The sequence below is a fragment of the Epinephelus fuscoguttatus genome, linkage group LG9 (genome assembly GCF_011397635.1).
Source record: "Epinephelus fuscoguttatus linkage group LG9, E.fuscoguttatus.final_Chr_v1".
Lineage (NCBI taxonomy): Eukaryota > Metazoa > Chordata > Actinopteri > Perciformes > Serranidae > Epinephelus > Epinephelus fuscoguttatus.
In genome coordinates this window covers 15,050,650-15,071,235 of record NC_064760.1, presented here as the reverse complement: position 1 = coordinate 15,071,235, position 20,586 = coordinate 15,050,650, and the positions used below count along the sequence as shown (strand labels likewise).

The 20,586-nt window shown below is 41.1% G+C and overlaps 1 protein-coding gene across 1 annotated transcript in view; it reads left to right on the top strand.

The window, feature by feature from the left end:
• The window catches only part of LOC125894528 (ecto-NOX disulfide-thiol exchanger 2-like), a 265,263-nt gene that overhangs the window by 178,373 nt on the left and 66,304 nt on the right, over positions 1–20,586 (top strand). The window contains exons 4-5 of the mRNA XM_049585996.1: positions 2,543–2,698; positions 17,838–18,044. Of these exons, the coding sequence (XP_049441953.1) occupies positions 2,543–2,698; positions 17,838–18,044 (363 nt within the window). The remainder of the gene's footprint in view (positions 1–2,542; positions 2,699–17,837; positions 18,045–20,586) is intronic.

Below are 20,586 nucleotides of genomic sequence, written 5' to 3'. Positions count from 1 at the left end.
TCCTCTGTTGACATCCAGTGTGTTTGCCACTTCGGCTCACAGAGATTTCAGTAGCCAGGCAGAGGAGGCTGAACTGTGATCAGGACACATGCTCTCTATCTATATCTATATTTTCACTTCATGGCTGATGGTCAACAGACCTTATAACCATGAGACTTGGAATGCACAATGTTATAAGAGCTTATTATCAGTAACATTGTTAACACTGTGCTACATATGTTTCAGATGATACGTCATGTTTGTAGTCGACCAATGAAGATGAGTTTACATATCACCTTGGGTTCGTCCTTCACCTTCTCAAAATGATCCCACACTTTGGATTTCCTGCCCGACATGTTATTAACTAGCCTGTGTAAAAACTGCAGGTACCAGCCCTGGAAATTAGGGGCTGTACTCATGCTGCATCTTTAACCACCTGGAAAATGCAAATGCATGTGTAGGCCTGTCGTCTGTGAGACAGATGTAAAGCTCTGGGTAGCCCTGCACTAACATGATCAACTTTCTGTATTTATCAGACTGAATATTTACAGAAGGGAAAGATATCTGTCGGCTGTGATTGTTTTGTGATATGACTCCTGACTGACTGCTGAGCGTGGCCACTTCCTGTGTCTGTCCTTTCAAATTAAATTCCCACATGGTCCAGTCATATAGGTTTTGATTTAGTTTGACAAGGCACAGCACCTAATAGAGTTTCACTTTTTTTTCTGTGACTAAGCAACCAATGAAATCTTACCAACTCATGACTTTTCTGGTCAACTAACATTTGGTCGACTATCAGGAGGCAGCCCCAATTTTAACTTCCCCAGTAATAAGCTGGTGTCTTAGAGCCAACTCATTTTGATGGGGTACAGCGCTGCCATTCGTGTTCATCAATGCTGGACATTTTCCAACCATGCTGCAATGTGTACATTATTGAATTTTGTCCGCTTCAAGGCAACCATTAGTTTTTTTTTCATTTCAGTATGGTTTTGTAAATCAGCTTTATTGAGCTTTAAATGATCTATTAGAGTAAAGTGCAGCACATTAAATAAATCATGTTTTCTTGCTTCCTCAGTTACCTCACTGTTACTGCAGTGTAACATGCAGACTCTGGAAAAGTTTGACTCATGTTTATCCTTGTACTGATTAACACTGAGAGCCAGATGCCAAACAAATCAAACTCCGAAAACAGACAACAACAAAACATATTGTGTTATTGTGAAAAGGATACATTTCATAACAATGCTGCCATACCTCCGCAAGCTATTGTTTTGTTTCTCAATACAGAATACAATTAGCGACATCCGCAACCACCCCAGCCGGATACAGAGATACCGTTTTAATGGAAAACACTACATCCTGGTTCGCCGTAATAATAATTGGATCAGATTTTATGGCTCTGTTTCTCTTTTACTGCTTCACTTATCTCTCTCCCTCTGCGTTATCCATCTTCCTCCATCCTCCACCTCACCAGAAGAAGTCATTCATCGCTCTGCCAACCAAACAGTGTTTTCATTATCACCTGCCTCCTCTCCCTCTGTCACCTGGCTAAAGACGGATGTCGGGGTCATCAACAGGAGACAGAGAAAGCCAGCCGAGTATCGCCGCTCTTCATCTTTATGGTGTTTAGTTCAGCAGCATCGTGTCGCTGATAACTTTTTCCACCCCTCCCACTCCTCTGCTGCATAATCGAACTAGATCTCTCTTTCTCTGTTGACTCCTCCCGGAAAAGTAAGCCTCCTTCGCCTCCTCTTCAGCGAACATTGCATCAGTGTTTTGTTGTTCTTTCATTTTGGTTTTGTCTCAGTCAAGTTTTTTGTCACTCACGGGGATGGAGACTTGGCATGCACAGCATTGCAAACGCACACATGCACACAATGGAAATTTTTCTGCTGCTGTCTGCTGCAGGTGTGGTGGAGACTCGAGGGAGAGGGCAGTGTATTTCCATATCAAAAAAAAGCAGGATGTGTGTGTTTGTGTGTGGCCAGGTGCAGTCTAAATCAGTACCTGTGAATAAAGTGTTTTTTTTTCCCTGAAATTTCTTTGTGATGTTACAGGTCATCATTCAAAAACTAAAGAGGAGGAGATAGGGAGCAAGCGAGAATATAATAGTTTATGATTATGTGTGTGTGTGTGTGTGTGTGTGTGTGTGTGTGTGTGTGAAAGTTAGATAGTGAGAGATTTCAAGAGAGGAAGTACAGACACCAGCAGAGAGAACGCCAAAAAGACAAGAGACTAAGTAAAAATAGTTTATATATTCATGTTCCGCGTCAGATGATTAATTCATGAGTGCCTGATATATTCAGTTATTTATAAACTGCTTGTGTGTCACCACTGTTGACAGAAGTGTTGCTCTGTGTTCATGGAGGAAGTACACAATGTAAAATAGAACATGAAACAGCCAGCATGTGCTCAAATGATGTCACTGTAAAGGTTAGCAGTGACTGACGAGCAGTTCACACACAAAAGCTAATTTCTTAATATGTGTGTCACTGCTTCCCCGAGCAGCTGCTCCTCTCTTACTTGCTATGTATTCTCATCCATGTTTCTCTCCCGACTCCAGATTTTGACCCCGGTCTCGGGCTGATGACTGGCATTACCCCCATAAATCCCATGATGCCCGGCCTGGGCCTGGCGCCCCCAACCCTCTCCCAGGATGCACCAGTTGTCAAGGAGATTATCCACTGCAAGAGCTGCACACTGTTTCCTCCCAACCCCAGTAAGTCTCACACTACAGTAAGTCATCGCAGCTGTTGTAACGGGTATAACAGTCTGTCCTTAATAAATCTTAAATTGTCTTCAGTTAGATTTTATAAACATTAGCCCTTAAAAGGGAACTACGCCCATTTTCAAAACTCATATGTCATTCCTATGGTCCAAGACAGTCCAACAATATAAGTAAACATTGTCTAAGGAGCAGCTCCAGACTTTGAACACTATGACAGGGCTGTTCATTTACAAATTCGGCAGGGCCGGATTTTAAAACCAGAAAATGTCGACATGACATTTTCAACAGCGAGCGACCTATTGAAAACTTTCTTTTAGCTTTTGAAATGAAAAAAGATATTTTTAATCAAATATCTGACCGAGGAGAATCACAATGAAGAAACAGAATAAACAACACAAGCTACGAGTCACCACTCAAACACAGGTAAGTATTCGAGTAACACACACACACACACAGAGCCTCTCTGCTGCTGTATCGCCTGCTGATTCCGACTGTTCCAACCAGTCGTCATGGCAAGGAGGGGGAGGGCAGAACCTATCATGAGACACAAAGGGAAAAAGCAAGAAACAACAGAAAAGCCCACCCTTCACCCTTAAATGCAAATGGCCTGATCAAGTGCAAGTGTTTAGGTTTGTCCATTCCAGGCTGTTGTAGAAACATGGCAGTACAACATGGCGATCTCCGTAGACGAGGACCTGTTATATGTAGATATAAACGACTCACTCTAAAGTAATGAAAACACGATTCTTGTTTTCAGGTGATTTATTATCAATCATACTAACTGTACTAATAATTATACACTAAATAAAGTATACTTATTATATTATGTTCCACTCCATGATTGAAATTTAACAGAAGTCTTTGATGCTTGGACACCAGAGGGAGATATTTTGTGATCTAGGGACATCTGAGCAGCAGCAGGATAAATCTCCCATAGAGTCCAGACACTGGTGTTGGTGGTGGTGGCTGATGACTCTGCGGCTGCTGAGGCAAATGAGGCTGATGAATTGGTAAAGACTAGATGGTGATGGGGAGGTGGACGGCACACACAAAGAACTACGGCAGAGAAAGAACCATATTTAAAATGAGGAGCAGTAGGGTGATAGGCTGACAGAGAAGGTGTGTCACCGTGCTATTGGTTGATTGTGAATCAGCTGATAACTCAGTTGACCTACCCAGACAATAACACCCAGTGAGCATACGTGCAAGGAGTGAATGGCAGGGTGAGACAGAAACTCATAGTCTAAGCATGACAGGTGTTGTCTTCCTGACTGAACTTTTGCTAGAGCTTCATCTGTTGGCAAAATGTAGAATAACCTCACTCTAATAATCATATTCCTACATAAAAGGTACCTCTGCACAGGGTCACATATATACTAACCTTCAGAATTACCTGCAATGCTTGCATAAGAAAAAGATGATTTGTCCAAAAGTTGGTCTTAAAGTCGGTTAAAATGATCTTCAAAGGTCTTAAAAAGCCTAAATTTTAGTGTCTGGACCCTGTTTAAGGTTGGCAGACACACTGTGAGCTGACCCGTCATCAGTGAGCCTGCGTATGTTTTATTTATCGATGCAGCAGTGTGCATTATCCATGACTTATCTCTGTCCCTGCAGTCTGGCACCTATGCACCAGCCAGATATTGTGTGACAACGCAGAGGCAGCGAGTCTTCCTCCTTTACGTCACCTTTAATACCTCTTAGCACCTCTAGCCAGCAGAGCGCAGCTGATTTGCATTCACGTTTCATCAGGAAGGGTGGGAAGAGGGGGAGGTGGGGATTAAAGTAGGTGTAAAGGTGTGTGTATGCATGCGGGTGTGCACTTGTGTGATGTCTGTGAATGTATAATTGGAGGAGTGACCTCTGTGAGCACATAACACAGCGCTGCTGTCTTCAATATGCCAGGCCAAAGAGGTGATGGACTCTGTCCTCCCCTCAGCTCAACTCACCCTTATCACTGTATCTCATCTTAATCTCTCTTCACCTGCTCACTCTACTGTACCATATATACATATGTAGCCCGCTGCCTCGCTATCACACACTGCATCTCCTCTCCTCCCACCACGCAGTTAAGAGGTCAAATCTACTTAATTACCTGATCACCTCTGAGTCTTCCAACTACTACTTCCAGTTCAAAAGGTCTCTGTCAGGCTCTGACTGTTACATATGTATATATACCAACACACACGCTCCTCTGCACACACACGCCTGGACAAGTACACATTTGGACTTTTGATACTACAAAGTGTTAGTACATCAGGAGCTGAAAAATGAATCCTTGATCCGTGACAAAATGGGGTATGAAAATAAGGACAAAGGAGCAAAAAGTCTCTGCTCTCATAATTAAATTGTTAAATTGTCATCATTACTTATAGCTACAGTACTGTCCCCTGTGGGCCATTATAGGTGATTCATGGTAATTGGCTTAATCTTTCCGTGGTGTGCTGAAGGAATAAAAGGAGAATTTTTCTTTCTCTACCGGAAGAAAATGTTGGCAGCACGTGTTGACCGTATGAAACAGCAGGTCAACTAAAGTTAAACGGCCAATATTACATAAAACTGAGCAACAGAGGAGTGGAATAGGGAGTGAACACCATTCCTGTTCTCAGTGGTGGTTCTGGGATGGCTCCCAAAGGGGCCATTGCCTTTGTGACAACAAGTCCAGTCCTCCCTTATAGCCTTTCATAAAATGCCCCTGCGATTTATGCCAAGATGCAGCACAAATATATTATTTCATATTTCAGTAGCAAAGCATCTGAATAGGATTAGATGATATGACAATATATGCTGTTAGATGATTTCCCTATACCATTTTATACTGAGGTTCTATTGCCTTTAATACCTCTGGTTTTATGGGGCCATTGTGGGTAATGTTGCAAAAGCATTTTCAGGACAGCTTGATGACAACATGGGGGTTACAGGATTTTGCATTAATGTGATGGAGTCCCTTGATTTGTCAAGTATCTCATTTACATTCCCATCTGGTTATTATCTATCTGGAAACTTAATACAATATGATTTTTTTCTCTCCAAATAGCTACCTTTATGTTTAAATTCAATGTAGGAACCCTTCTTAACAATTTCAGGTCAGAGTCACTCCTCCCACCTCCCACTCATTTCTGTAAACCAAGGATGTTTTACATTTGTATGTTGCATGTGTAGCAGATATTTTGAGACTCTAGGCTTCTATACCCTTCAGTTTTCAATTTGTTGATGTGACAGTGCTCTGATTGGGTAAAGGCAAAAAAAAGCCATCTGGTTAGGGTTGGAAAAACATGTTTTGGCTTAAAATACCACATTTAGTCACAAAAAAAAGTCTGGGAATGTTCCAACATGTTGCCAAAGAATACCTGGTTTTGTTGCTACACGGCTGCACATGTCCCAAACTCTCATTAAGAATAACTGTTTTTGTTGTTATAAAATACCAGCTCTTCTCACTTAAAAATACCCACTTTGGTTGCTACAAACACGGCTGGAAATTTCCCGACTTGTTAAATAATAACATCTTTTGTCGCTACAAACATGGCTGAACATGTCCCAACAACTGATTTAGTAGCTACAAACAAGGCTGGAAATGTTTTGACATGTCAACAAATACCCACTTTTATCACTACAAAGACGGCTGGACACGTTCCGAACTCTTGTCAAAAACACCTGTTTTTGTCATTATAAAATACCCACTTTTGACAACACAAACATGGCAAGAAATTTCCCGACCTGTCGTTGAAAAATACTCACTTCTGTTGCTACAAATATGGCTGGAAATGTCCCAACTTGTCAGTAAAAAATCCTCACTTTTATCACTACAAACATGGCTGGACATGTCCCAAACTCTTGTTAAGAAATACCTATTTTTGTTGCCACAAACACAGCTGGAAATGTTCCGACGTGTTGTCAACAAATACCTACTTTTGTCAGTACAAACACGGCTGAATATGTCCCGAACTCCTATTAAAAAATACACACTTTTCTCATTTAGAAGTATCCACTTTTGTCGCTAATAACTAGGAACATGGAAATGTTCCAACAATTTATTAAAAAAATACCTGCTTTAGGTGGACTCAGTCAATGGCCTGCTGCTGTCTGCTGCTTGGCAACCATCTGCCGAGGTGTCACGTCATCCACCATCCCCTCCTCCTCTTGATGAGAAACTCAGCTCATACATGTAATATGAACTACGTCATATGAATGAGAAGAACAGTTGTAACATATCCATGGTTTTCAGAAACATAAAGCCAACATTTTCATGATTTGATTTAAGAGTCACAGCTGGAACTTTCTTTCTCATTTGGCTGAAATTACATTCTGCCTAAGTCCCACAGAGCATATTTTAAAATGACATTCATTTCTGGTGTAAATTCTTGTTTTTTATTTGTTGTATTATTTAATAATATCGGTTATTTGTATGCCATCTGTTTGATATTAACCTGGGCGAATAAACAAAACTAAATTGTTTCTCAATGAATATTAAGTTGCCATATCAAGATATGTTAATGCTGCAGAATAAACAGCAAAATAAAACATTTCTTTCACACTTGCATTCTGCACATAATTAAACGTGATCCCAGTGTTTATTTCCTGCGGGAGGAACTTTCTCTGTCTGTCTGGAGGCTTTTTCAAGGCTGTCTCTCACGTCAGATGGAGAACACACCAATTTCAACCTAGACTATCAGCGAGAGCGTCTTTCTACAACCAGCTCGGGAGTCTGCCTTTGATACCAAGTGTGTTTGAGTTCAGTGTTCACCCTGAGTATAAAGCATCACTCTCATGTTTTAATGCAGACAGAAAAATTTATCACACGCGGTAAATTAATTAATGAATACTTTCTCCGCACCTTTAGGCCTTTACCCGAGCTTTGTGATCAGAGATGAGCACATGGATGAAAAACAGTGTACCTCAGACAGAGTTCATTCTGCTCCTGAGGCTGAACGAGGAGTCTGACTGGAAACCGCTCAGCGTTACAACACAAAAACCTGCCATAAACACTCACTGTATGACCCAAGGTTACATTCTTCCCTGTGTGAGCACTTTAACATTTTCTTTCCCTTTTGTCTTCACCCAGGCACAAAATCGAAGTCCTTAAGAGCCGTGTTAGTCAAAGATATTCTTTAATTCAAGCCTTTACTTCACCCTCCGAGTCGTTTTATTGTGTGTATGACAAAAGACGTACAATAAACAGCCAAGAGGCTAAAGAGAGATTAAAAAAAAAGAAGAGTCTTTAACAGGGATTCATATGCAGCTCAGCGGGTACAGATGGCACGTACACTGCTAAGGTTAAGGACTCAATCTCCTATGGGCCCTCTCTCACACAAAATTTAAGCACTCATGTTACTTGTAAAGCACTTTGGATAAAAGCATCCACCCAATGGCGTGTTACGATGTAAAGTGGGGTACGCATTAAGCTTCTTGAACGAAATCTCTCACTTTAACCCTTCCTTCCATCTTCCCCACAGCATCATCGTCGCATATCTCTGCGATATTTCCTGCCAGATTTATTCTCTGTCACCTTTCTGTCTCCCTCTATTCATCCCCTTCCCTTTATGTCACCTTTGAGGCATGAAGAGTGCCACAGACGAGAGTGGGTCGAAAAGTTAGTCTTCAGAGGAAGCCAATTTACTCCCAACATGAAAGAGAAGCACTTTCCTCCCCTCTTTGAAAGACGCCGCTGTTGCCTTCCACAATAGACCAAGAAGGTGTCAAAACTGTCCTTTGAAACCAATAAGAAGACATTCCTCAGTCGCAGACATTTTTCTAAAGAGAAAGAAGGGAAACTGTCATCTAAATAACAGCATTTCGGGGTAGGAATTTTAACACAGCAATTTATTTGAACAGATGGGGAGACATTCACCCAGAGCTGAGCGGAGCCATTGAGGAGATTTCTCTGCTCGCTGGTAGGTTTCCGGCTGTAATTGAAGCCTCTGGGGTTCTTCTGAGGGGGTCACAGCATGATAAAGCTCCACCACGGGGCACGACGCAGGGGGTCACAATAGATAGCTGACATGCGCCTTTCTTTAAATTTATTTTTTAAAAGAAGTATCAGAGGGCGTTTGTATTCGGTGTGTGTGTGTGTGTGTGTGTGTGTGTGTGTGTGTGGAGAGCGAAAAAATATGGAGGGAATGGAAAACATGGGCAGAAATGTTGCTTTGGACAGTGTTCTTTTTCTCTCTGCGTGCCATGTGTGAAGTTAGAGGATGATTGTGAGTCAGTGCTCTATTTCCCAAGGTATTTGTTATGTGTCCAGCAGGCGATAGCAGTGAGTGTGTGTGTGTGTGTGATGGGGATAGAGGGCAGCAGGTTGCATATGGTGGCTATCACAGGAAGCAGGACCCCCCCAGCTACTCCACTTTGGACACTACATGCAGCTTCCTCCTCATTGACCTTTAACTGACCAGCACTGTTCCTCTGCCTCTCTGTATCGAGCTTTAGTCATATCTGCATCTTTGTCTTTATGTTTCTGCATTTTTAACTTAGATATTCATGACTACTTTTGTCTTTTATCTTGTTTATCTGCTTTTATAATGCGGGTGCATCAATCTTAAGATTCTTCTATGTTTGTATCTTTTTAAAATTAGTTACTAAATTATTCTGAAAATGAGAAATTGTAATGAAAATTTCAAATTTTGTTAAATTCTTATTTTCCTCTTTGCTTTTATAATAAGCCTTAAAGAATTACGTAAATTAAGAGCTAAATTCACCATTATTGAAGAGTTGGCGATAGAGTTGGGTACCAAACTCTGTACTTTTACGGCTACAGACCGAATTCCGTTCATACTACCAAGTAGGGCCAGGAGATACAATGACGATGTACGATATACCAATAGCCCACCCACACTCAAGCGGGAAGTGGTGGCATCTTGTCTATCACAGCCAACCCCGCCCCCCGAAACAAGTGTGTATGTTGTGAGACTCTCCTCACCTCTGTCTGCAGGAGACCAGAGAGAAAGGTGTTTTTAAAGACTCTTTGTGTTCAGCTCTCAGTACTTTTGTAGCTTCTAACTGACTCTTTGTGGTTTGGAGTTTAGTTTCTCTCCTGCATCCTGTTAGTAGAAAATGCTGATATATCGGCATTATATCGCAGAGAAGAGCAGAGGAGCAGAATTGTCTATCTATCTATCTGATGGATGCACAGGAACAATGACAGCATTGCTTTCATTATCTTCATGTTTGCCCTTTGCTTTGCTCCGTCTGTCAGGTTCAAATGTACTGATGCTTTGTTGGCATGTTGGTGTCATCACTGTCATTAACACATTGTGATCACACTTTGCGCCTTTAAGTGCCATTGTGCCGATTTCACACATCAGCGTCTGTTTACACGTCTTCATTACTGCATGTGAACAAAGTTACATAAAGACTTGACAGTAAAGACTCTTAGTAAGTATAATTGGAAAGAGCACATTCCCTCAATAAGCCGCTTCCCCAGTAGGCCTAGTTTTTGTTTCATACAGGGTTAAGACCTTTTCTTATCACAGGCAAAGTTAAGATTTGATCAGACGTTGTCTTCTTCATGACTCCCGTACAAACAGACACAAACCCATTTTTGTCTCTGGCCCTTTAATGCTGAAGACCTAAATTTCATTCACTGCTACAGGGAATTACTCTGTGAGTGTCTTTAATGGTCATCAGTTCCTCCGGCTCTTCTTTTTCCAACACTTTTTCATCGATGTCAGGCTTGTCTGTCTGTAATTACCCTCAAGTAAAAGACCAAAGATGCCCTTCAGAACCCTCCTGTCTACGTGCCTACATTTCTAAAAAGTCCCCAGTATGGATTTCATCCTCCTTTCAAAGCCAAACATTTGGTAATGCAGTCACATCTCTAGTGTGTCTGGAAAAAAAGTGTTGATTTTGAAGGGAGGCTTTTATGAAGCAAGGATGTCAGCTAAATGTCAGATTGTTACCTTGTTGTCCTTTTGTATTGTCCTCCTCGCAAATTGTAATTTAATGCTGAATCGTGCAATGAAGCGCAGCATGTTTTAGCTGAGGAGGGAAACTATCACCTTGGTGCTGTCCTACAGTTGATGTGTGTGTGTGTGTGTGTGTGTGTGTGTGTGTGTGTGTGTGTGTGTGTGTGTGTTTTCTAGCTTTAAGTGTGTAAGTGAGGGAGCAGCAGTGAGTATGTGCATGTTCCAGTTTTAATACCATCATCATCGCCAAGGTCAGAGGACGAAGGCATTTGGGCCATGTGCCAGAGCAAGCTGTGACATGAGGAGGACAAAGCCATAAAGTACCTTTGATGTGTTTTACCATAACTTTGCTACAGGCTCTCCAGCACTAAAGCTTGGGCCCATAATTTAAAATTTCATGTCCAACCCTTTGAGTACTGAATGAAAAATACACTGTATTTTTTTCCTAATTTAGGAGATGATTGATGGGAAGTCGTATGATTTTGGGCCACAGCTTTATAGCCATGGGAAAGTGGTTTCAGTAGCTCAAAGTGTACATGAATGAGTCCTACATTTCAGCTCTGCTTGAGGTACTTTTCACATAACTGCTGAGTCCAATTTGTTCTGTGTGTCAGTCAGCAAATGTCACTAAACTTTTATGACGGCTGCTGTAAGAACAGGATATTATTTTGGGTGTTATATTTTGAGAATGACATACTCTGTATTTGAACATTTACATAAGGAACATTTTTAGCTTTAACTTTCACAGCTGTAGTTCAGTTCACGTAGCCAGACTGTAACCAATTACTGTTTAAGCCTTATACTAAAACCTTTTCAAAATATGTATTATATTTTAAGCTCACATTACATTAATACCTCTAGTATCTATTTCTTACCCAGAATATGGCTGGGTGACATGGCAAAAAAATTTCATATCTGTTGATATCTATAATTATCAGAATAACTGTCAAATCATTATGTCTTTCAAGTTTAAAGGCTGAGTTTTGCCTCTACACACACACACACACACACACACACACACTAAAATCTGATGTACATTTAAAGCAAATATGGTCAAAATAATGTCAATAAATGTCAAATATAAATAGACAAAGACATCGTACTTCTGGTCAGCAGCATGTCAAACCACTTTGTAGAGATGGTTCACAGTAAAACATTTTCTAGGTGTTTTAGCTGCCAGTTGTAACAAACAAAAAAAAAATAGACAAAAGAATAATGTTAAAGGTCTAGTGTGAAGGAGTTAGGGGGATGAATTGGCAGACATGGAATAGAATATAAGAAGTATGTTTTCTTTAGTGTATAATCATCTACATAGGTAGCAGGTCCTCCTCTATGAAATCCCCATTTTGCACCGCCATGTTTGTACAGTAGCCGAAAGCGGACAAACGAAACACTGGCTTTAGACAGGGCCCACACGTTTTTGCGTTGACTGCAGTAGTTAGCAGCTCCTCCGCAACTAGTACTTTGTTCAGTGTTAAGACCTCTGTGATTTACTGGGCTCCCTATAAAAACCTCCTGAACATCTGTATCCTAAGTTAGCAGCGATAAAAGGTGAACACATATTAACAGGTGCTTGGCTAGTGGCCTGTCTCCAACATGCTAAACAGTATCGGAGAGAGGAGAGGCTCCCGGTAAGAACTTCCATGACACCAACTGAAAAAATTCTAACTGGGAGTTGTAGCTGGTTGCAATCTACAATCTTCACCACTAGATGCCGCTAAATCCCCCTAAATCCTACCCACTGTTCCTTTAACTGCAGTCAGTATTTTCTATACAAATTTTAAACAGACGTTATTTAATTTCTGCAGTTTTTCGGTCACAACAATAACAAAAGGTCAACTCAAATGATGTCGTAAAGTAACGTTAGCGTAAGATCATTCACTGTGAAGTCATTCTGCTGTGACTTGGACAAAAAATTATGTTCAAAAATGAGGAGATGTATTAATGCTTTATTCACATTTCGTTTAGTCGCATTATGTCATATCACTCTAACAAAATAGCAGTGAGTAGGTCATGTTAATTTGCTAACTTACCGTTAGCATTAGACTAGCAGACTACCCCAACAGCGGTTATGTGACAGATTCAATCGCTGGGCAGCCCAGTGCTGTTATCCATCCATGACCATGTTGAGTTGTTGTAACATTACAACCTTTATTCAACACCTTACCTTAGTGGCTGGTCTCCTCGTTCTCTACTACTACTTCTTTTTTTCCTTCTTCTTCTTCTGGTTCATGGCAGGTGACAGGTGTATGGGTGGTTTAATTATATTGAAAGATTATTATTATATTTCTATCGAGAAAAATTATATCGAGATAATTATCATTATCATGCCACACGCTAACCCAGAAATGCGCTCTGTTGACAGTTTCCTTTATGTACACCTAGCTGACACTAACACAGCCTAATACAACAGCCCTGCAATCATTTCAATTTTCAGGAAGATTATGATTGACTTTGTTGATGGTTGATTCAACTTTGTGATCATTTCTGAGGTTGTAGTTTCTGCTGCTGTTGAATTGTACTGTCACATACTGAGTGGTGTAAGTAATATTCTGTCCATCATATTTGTATCAGTGAGGGCACACTCAATATGCCAACTGTAGTGACACCAAACTTGAGTTATGCGCTATACCATCTCTTCTAGGTTAGATGAGAGTGCTAACATTAAAGCCCAGATGGCTTAGCATCAATCAATTTCCCAGTTTCCCTTGTGCAGACTTAACCAGTCACTCATATCATCCATGGAAAGCCTCATCTTTCTGAGATTAGATCAGTCAACATTTATCTTTGTTCAGTGTGTAACGTCCTTCATGCTTCAAACAATCGACACAAAAGGATCAACCTCTCTGCGGACAGAAGGATTTGATTTTCATGCTAGGGATGGCGTGACATGATTATCTCTGTAATGTTACAGTGATTCAAGCATATTGTTTCATGTTATTGCTTTCCATCATGGTATAGCTATAGAGAAATCTTTCCCCAGCTGTACATCTCATCATAACCGTTTGAGAGGTAAGCTTACATCACTAAACCCCCAGTTGGTGATAATAGTGAGCAGGGATTTGGCTGTGTTGATAATATGACTTCTTCTCTGGGGCGGCCCTGACCTGCTGACCTGCTTCACCCTACTGGAAGAGGCGCAGCTATATTACCTAGGAATTTGAACAGGTGTTCATGTCAAGTTTGACATTACAGATTTAGCACCAGCAGGGTGCAGGTGATTAGGGAGCTTGCCAGGTTTATAGTTAGTGCGGATTTGGAGTCCACTTGCTCAGTTAATATGTCCAGCTAGAGAAATCTTCACATCATCATCGGACTGATAGCCTAGTTTACAACATTAGGGCTGTTTCCCTCCCCTGCCAACCTACTCACAAGTTGTCTCTACCTCACTATGTGAATTACAAAAATCTACCACTGGCGGGTATAAAGTGTCTCACAAAGCACCTGAAGTGACTGAGGCAATTGTAATTTAATCTCCCCACCATCGTATGGTGAGGTCAACAAAATGCTCTACTGGTAATGTTCTTGACCCTCTGCTTGTCTCTCGTTTTATTTCCCCTGTTGGCCAAATTACATACAGTCATGGAATAATTATCACTGCGACACAGATGACACTTAGCCATTCCCAAGTTACTAGATTAGAGTCCTGCTTGTCTGCTGTGAAAGACTGGATGTCACGTAATGTCCTGCTGATAAATTCTGATAAAACTAAGAAGCCAAGAATCTTGATGTTACGTTTGACTTAGTCCGACTCACAGGATGTAGACTGTGGCTGTAAACCAGCCACTGACTGACTATACTAGACTGGCGTTCTCCATCCTTTTTGCTATCTGAGTGTCACCGTTTCCGAAACCCCGTCACACACTGAAAATGGCAAGTTGTGACGAAGTTTTGGATCATGCTGTAAGGCATGCCTGCATTGTTCTTTTGGTGAATTGTTGTAATGATCTACATCAGTGGTTCCCAATTGGTGGGTCGTGGTCCAAAAGTGGGTTGGGGGTCCATTATGAATGGGCCGCAAGTGACTCGAAAGTGTGTCAAGTTTGTAAAAAACACACTGTATTTTCAAGTACAGTGAATTTCCAGCACAGAGCTTGTATTTTTAAGTACTGTTTGCGGCTGTAGAGTGAGTGACAGCTAACTGTAGAGACAGCAAACTAGCTCGATGACATGGGCAAACGCAAGTATAACACTGAATATATTGAAAGGCCCAGACTCCATCTCACAGGACTCCCATGCCCGATGTTTTTCTGTTTTCTGACACGACCAGTCAGAGTTTATTTGCCACATCTTTTTTCCAAGGCAGGGGCATACACCAGTGACACTGACTTTACCAATTTACCAACTTTTTCCGACTTCATACAAGCTTCAGTGGTATCGTTGTAATAGTGTACTGCAAGCGCCACACACAGCCAGTAAATCATCTGGGGTTTTAACAGATCCATTGAGCTCCTCCGGAGCTAAAGTATAGTCAGGGTTCACCTCTAGGGCATCGATTATCAGATTATGTTTGTCTTTTCTTAACAGTAAAGGTTGAAACACACACTTGACACATTTGTGACATCAGTGTTTTCTTTTCTTTTGTATTGCTCTCAGGCCTGCCAGCTGCTGGTACTAAAAGTCTTCAGATGGTTAAGAATGCTTCAGCTAGAACTTGAGCTAAAACTAGAAAATTTGACCGCATTATGCCACTTTTACCTCCTCTTTATTGGTTCACTATGCCCGTGTCAGATCAGACTCTAAGATGTTTCTGATGACTTACAAAATTCTTAGGAAAAAAGGTTGTGTGACTGTTTTGTGTTTGTCAGCACCTGGAAGTTGCTTAACAAATCCACATCCTTCATATATCTTTTGATCAATAACTAATATTGTCATCCTGATTGTCCAAACTGTAATTTTACTATTTCAATTTATTCTGTACAGTCATCATCTAGTGTTTCTTCCTGGTTTCTTCCACTTTTGTCCTTCGTAAGAGGATTCATTGGGTTGAGTTTTTTTTTTTCCTCATCTGAATGGAGATCTAAGGACAGAGTGTGTTGTATCCTGCACAGACTGTAAAGCCCCTTGCGGCAAATGTGCGATTTGTGATATTGGGCTATGTAAATAAAATTGACTTGACTTTCTCCGGTAACCTTTCAGTATGATTTTATAGGTTTCTCACAGCAGATTTCTCTGCCTCAAAGCATGTCATTATAAGGTGGGAAAAGATGTGGAACTAAATAAGCACTACAAATGTCAAGAAGAAACACTTTCAGGGGAAGAATTTTCATCATCCAGTTTTCATTTGTATAATGTGGCTTAAATATAGTCATTTTAAAGCACTCAGTTTGATGGCATGTTACAGTGTTATATGCATATGATGGACTTGACTGAGGGAGAGGAGATGTTGTACCCATGATTACCTTTCCCTTATACAAAAACTTTTTATATGTTTCATTAGACTTGCGTCACTCTTGAATAAAGCTATACAGCATTTATATTGAACTTGAAAAGGCAACATAAATCTAAAAATTCATGAGCGCTTGCTGCAAAATTTTTGCCACTGAAGCCTTTTAAATTTCAGATGAGTGCAAGTACTGGCAGCAGCTAGAGTAAACTGTGTATGAACAGTGGACGTTGTGGGAATTAGAGCTCCATTTGTTGGTAACCTGAAATGATTAAAAGTGTCGACATGGCCAGTGCTGGGTAAGTTTCTTTCAGAACATGTTACATATTGCTACTTAATTTTATTTGAAAGTTGTAATTTAGATTACAATATTACTGTGTGTGTGGAGTTATGCATTACTGATTACATTTCTTTTGCGTTAACTTTCATCAAAATAACCTCGGAAATACGATTAGGCATTATGAAATGGAAGAGAGTTGTGTTGGTTTATAGCGGGTAATCAAAGCACAGAAGCTCAAGTTTATTACAGTTCATTATACAGCCTAATGAAGGCTCTCCTCCGGTATGCAGATCTGGCCCATTCATGCATTCAAATGCAGTGGTTGCCACTTTGCATTAAAATCCCCCCTTATACTAACAATAGTGTGTTGATATCAAACAATTAATAGATTTTATGAGATAGGGATGAAGATTTGTAGGTATGAAACACAATAGACAAATGCTGAGGTTAGCACGACAAGCAGGTTTGCATGCAAGTTCATCACTATGACGAACGCAAATGAAACACTAGAGCTGGAAGACCCAACTGCACGTTGTCAGTCAGCTAACAGCAGCAGAGAAAGAGTTGTATGGCAAGGACAGTGTGTCGGTGTTTCCCCATCGCGAAAAAAAACCTACTATGCTTTCTACGGCATCACCCAGATGTGCCGATCACCAGGACGGGGACAAACCAAACCAAAACCCAACTCTTTATCTCCTCTAACGTCAAGCAGACTTGCAATGCAATTGCAGAACAGGATACGCTGTACATGTGGTAGATATGTGGGTCCAAACCCATATTCGGCAGTATCACCCAGATGCACCCTTCTGTAATGTAGCCTATAATGACACAACAAGACACAATTTTTTTAAATTTTTTTTTTGGTGGCACACTGGCAGAGGTGGTGCAATTTGGATGGATGAAGAATGAAAACTATAAACACTTAAGTTCAAGTGGTACCATGTTACTTTACATAGTAATTATATCACCCAAAATCCTACTAGTAACATGTTATATAACTTTGTCACTGTTAATAGTAATATGTTTCTGTTTTGAGGTAACGCATTACCCTGAACACTGGGTATGAACTACTGTGACAACAGGACAACAATACTGTTGATCTGTTTAACAGCATTTTTTTTACTTCAAATCATGGAAATCAGGATGCTACCTCTCTTTTCTCTTTCTGTTGAGTGCATTGAAAATACCAAACTGACCAAGATTGTATTTGAATGAATTCATGAAGAGCATGTCCCAACCTACAGCAGATTTATGAGGGCAGATTGTCGACCTCAGAAAATGAATGACTTTTTGGAAAGCAATGCAAAGCAAACCCAGCCAACTCTGCTGGACTGAAGTTGGAAAGTGGTCTGAATCCGTATGGCTTTACTCAAAATAACCCTGAAATATTCTGATATCATTCATGATTAAAATTTTTCTTAAAACTGAGTGACAATCAACTAACTTTAATCTGGATTTTCGGGGGATTTCCTGGAGCTGAATTTTTCCTGCACAGCTTTGGGACTTACAGCTGTGCCTTCAATTGAAATAATTGTGTCTCTCTCTTTCCTTCTCCATGTTTGACAGACCTTCCTCCTCCGGCCACAAGGGAACGCCCTCCAGGGTGTAAGACGGTATTTGTCGGGGGTCTGCCTGAGAACGCCACTGAGCAGCTCATCGTGGAGGTCTTTGGACAGTGTGGGGATATTGCCGCCATCAGAAAGAGCAAGAAAAACTTCTGCCACATCCGATTTGCTGAGGAGTTCACTGTGGACAAGGCTCTCCTCCTCTCTGGTAAGATACCTTACTTTTTTAAGTACTCATGTAAAATATTCCATCCTGTGTCATGTCTTTTTATTTGAGAAGGAACTCTTTATGTTCAGCAAACCTTCTGTTACATATACAGTTTGTTATTTTATGTCACAGCCTCACTGCTGTGCAACAGAAACCCCAGCAAACCTCAACCTTGTTTTTAGGAAATGGTTTACATTGGGCTTAAAGGTCATAGGATAACAGCTTTCTTTCTTACTGGCCTGGACAATATTGAATCTGTAGAGACTGCTTGTATTGTCAGTCCACTGCTATCATTGCCGCAGCACTGCTTCACCTCAGGTGGAGGAAGAATGATGAGCTGTTAACCTTTACTCTGATGGAAATGAAAGGGCTGATATCCATCATTCAGCACTACAATTCTCCAGCCTCACACATGCACCCGGTACCATCTGACAGATGGATAAATAGATGGAGGGGATGGATGGACAGGTAGATGGAAAGTTTGCTGCATTCCATACAAATAGTTTGGAAGTGAACAGTGGATATGAAGGAACAAGAGTGTCGTGCGGGTTTAGAAGCCAGATTAAGATGAAATTAATGGACTCCTGCTACTTTATCAGTCGCAGTCATTTGTGAATATTCACACATTTATTATTGGTGCTTCTCTAACTTAGCTGTATTTCCTACATCTGTGTATAGCTTGTATAATTTCATGACTTTGAATATACAGCTGCAGTTTTGTCTTCCTCTTTTGTTCAGTGTTACCTTGTGTGTGTTATGGTCCTTACACGTCCTGCACTTGGTGCGTAAATCCGTCATTGTGTAAATGGAGTAAATTAGCTGCAATTTAACAGGTCAAAAATTCTCCTGCACCCTTTATCACAAAAGTAAAAGACCATGGTGGATTAATGAAGACTTGTGAACAGATGTACAGTTGATTTTGGGAAACTAAAAAAAGAAGGAAGGGTCATTATGTCATTATCTGACAACATTACAATTGGTGTATTTGTACCAGATTGTGGTGCCACTTCTATAGAAGGGAATGGGGCAGACGTGGCAAGTCTCACTATTACTCACTGAAACATGCTTCCACAAATAAAAGAGCACACATTACGTGATGTTTGCTGATGTCTCGATCTAAATGTGCATGTTTGTTTTCCTTGTTATTGGTCTCCAAACAGATTCATGGCTCTGTCCTGCGACTGCACAGAGATGATGGGTTACAGTGAGACTTGTCAAGTTCGCCCCATTAACTTCAACAGAAGTGGCACCAAAGTCTGTCATCAGTGCAAAATTCGAATGCTGTCACTGATGTAATGACCTTTCCTGTTTTTTAGTTTTCTTGGCTCAAGTAAGGAAGTGGTGGTGTAAAGGTTGGAGAAGCGTGCTTGTGACTGCATCATCCATCAGATACATCTGGGAGGGTAAAATTGAAAAGAAGTGCAGGGTTTATAGTTAATGTTAGGTGTTAATGGCCAAACCTGCTGTAGACTGTTGGATTAAACCTGCCGTTACCATCCCTGCAGCACCTCCCCGATGAATCATATGTGATCAGGCTTTATTACGCTTTAATATTCCCCACAGTAACTGTTTTCTTCCATTTACTTTGTGATGCAGAGCAATGGCATGCTACGCACATACTTATAGAACTTGAGTTACATCACCGTAACCTCTAATTCACCTTGTCTCATTACAGAACAGGAAACTCTTTTTGTGTTGTCGCTATGTTTACATTCTTTTATTTCCTGTGATGGGGAGTGGGGTTTGCGATGAGCAGAAGGGTTCACAGTGGAGATGCCTTTGCTAGACGTGTGTTACTGAGAAGGAGCCCTTTTTTCAACTTACTGAAAGGTGTTTTTACTGTAAACAATCCACCGGCATCAGAAACTTAAAAGTGGCATTTGTGTGACAGCTCACAAAGAGCCGTTCTGTCACTCAACTTTTTTCCACCTGTCTATATAATTAGAGTCACAACAGTCACCCTCTACCTGGAGGGAACCCATTTACCAACAAAACATTGGAGGATAGAGGTATTACACCTCTTCAAGATAATTCAATAAACTACCTTTTGTTCTACTTCAGAGTGAGGTCAGCTTGTAAACTGTGACGGGGCAATAAACAGGGATTCAATTTGGTACTTTGAGAAATCCAAATCATCCATCCATCTATCCATTTTCATCCGCTTATCCGGGACCAGCAGGCTAAGCAAAGCACCCCAGATGTCCCTCTTCCCAGCAACATTTTCCAACTCCTCCTGGGGGACTCCAAGACGTTCCCAGGCCAGACGAGTTATGTAATCCCTCCAGCTTGTTCTGGGTCTGCCCCGGGCCTCCTACCAGTGGGACGTGCCTCGGAACACCTCCGATGGGAGGCGTCCAGGAGGCATCCTGATCAGATGCCCAAACCACCTCAACGGACCCCTTTCGACGCGAAGGAGCAGCGGCTCGACACCCCACGGAGGAAACTCATTTCGGCCCGCTTGTATCCGCAATCTCATTCTTTTGGTCACTACCCAGAGCTCATGACCATCCAAATCATCAGTATATACATTTCAGTACAACAG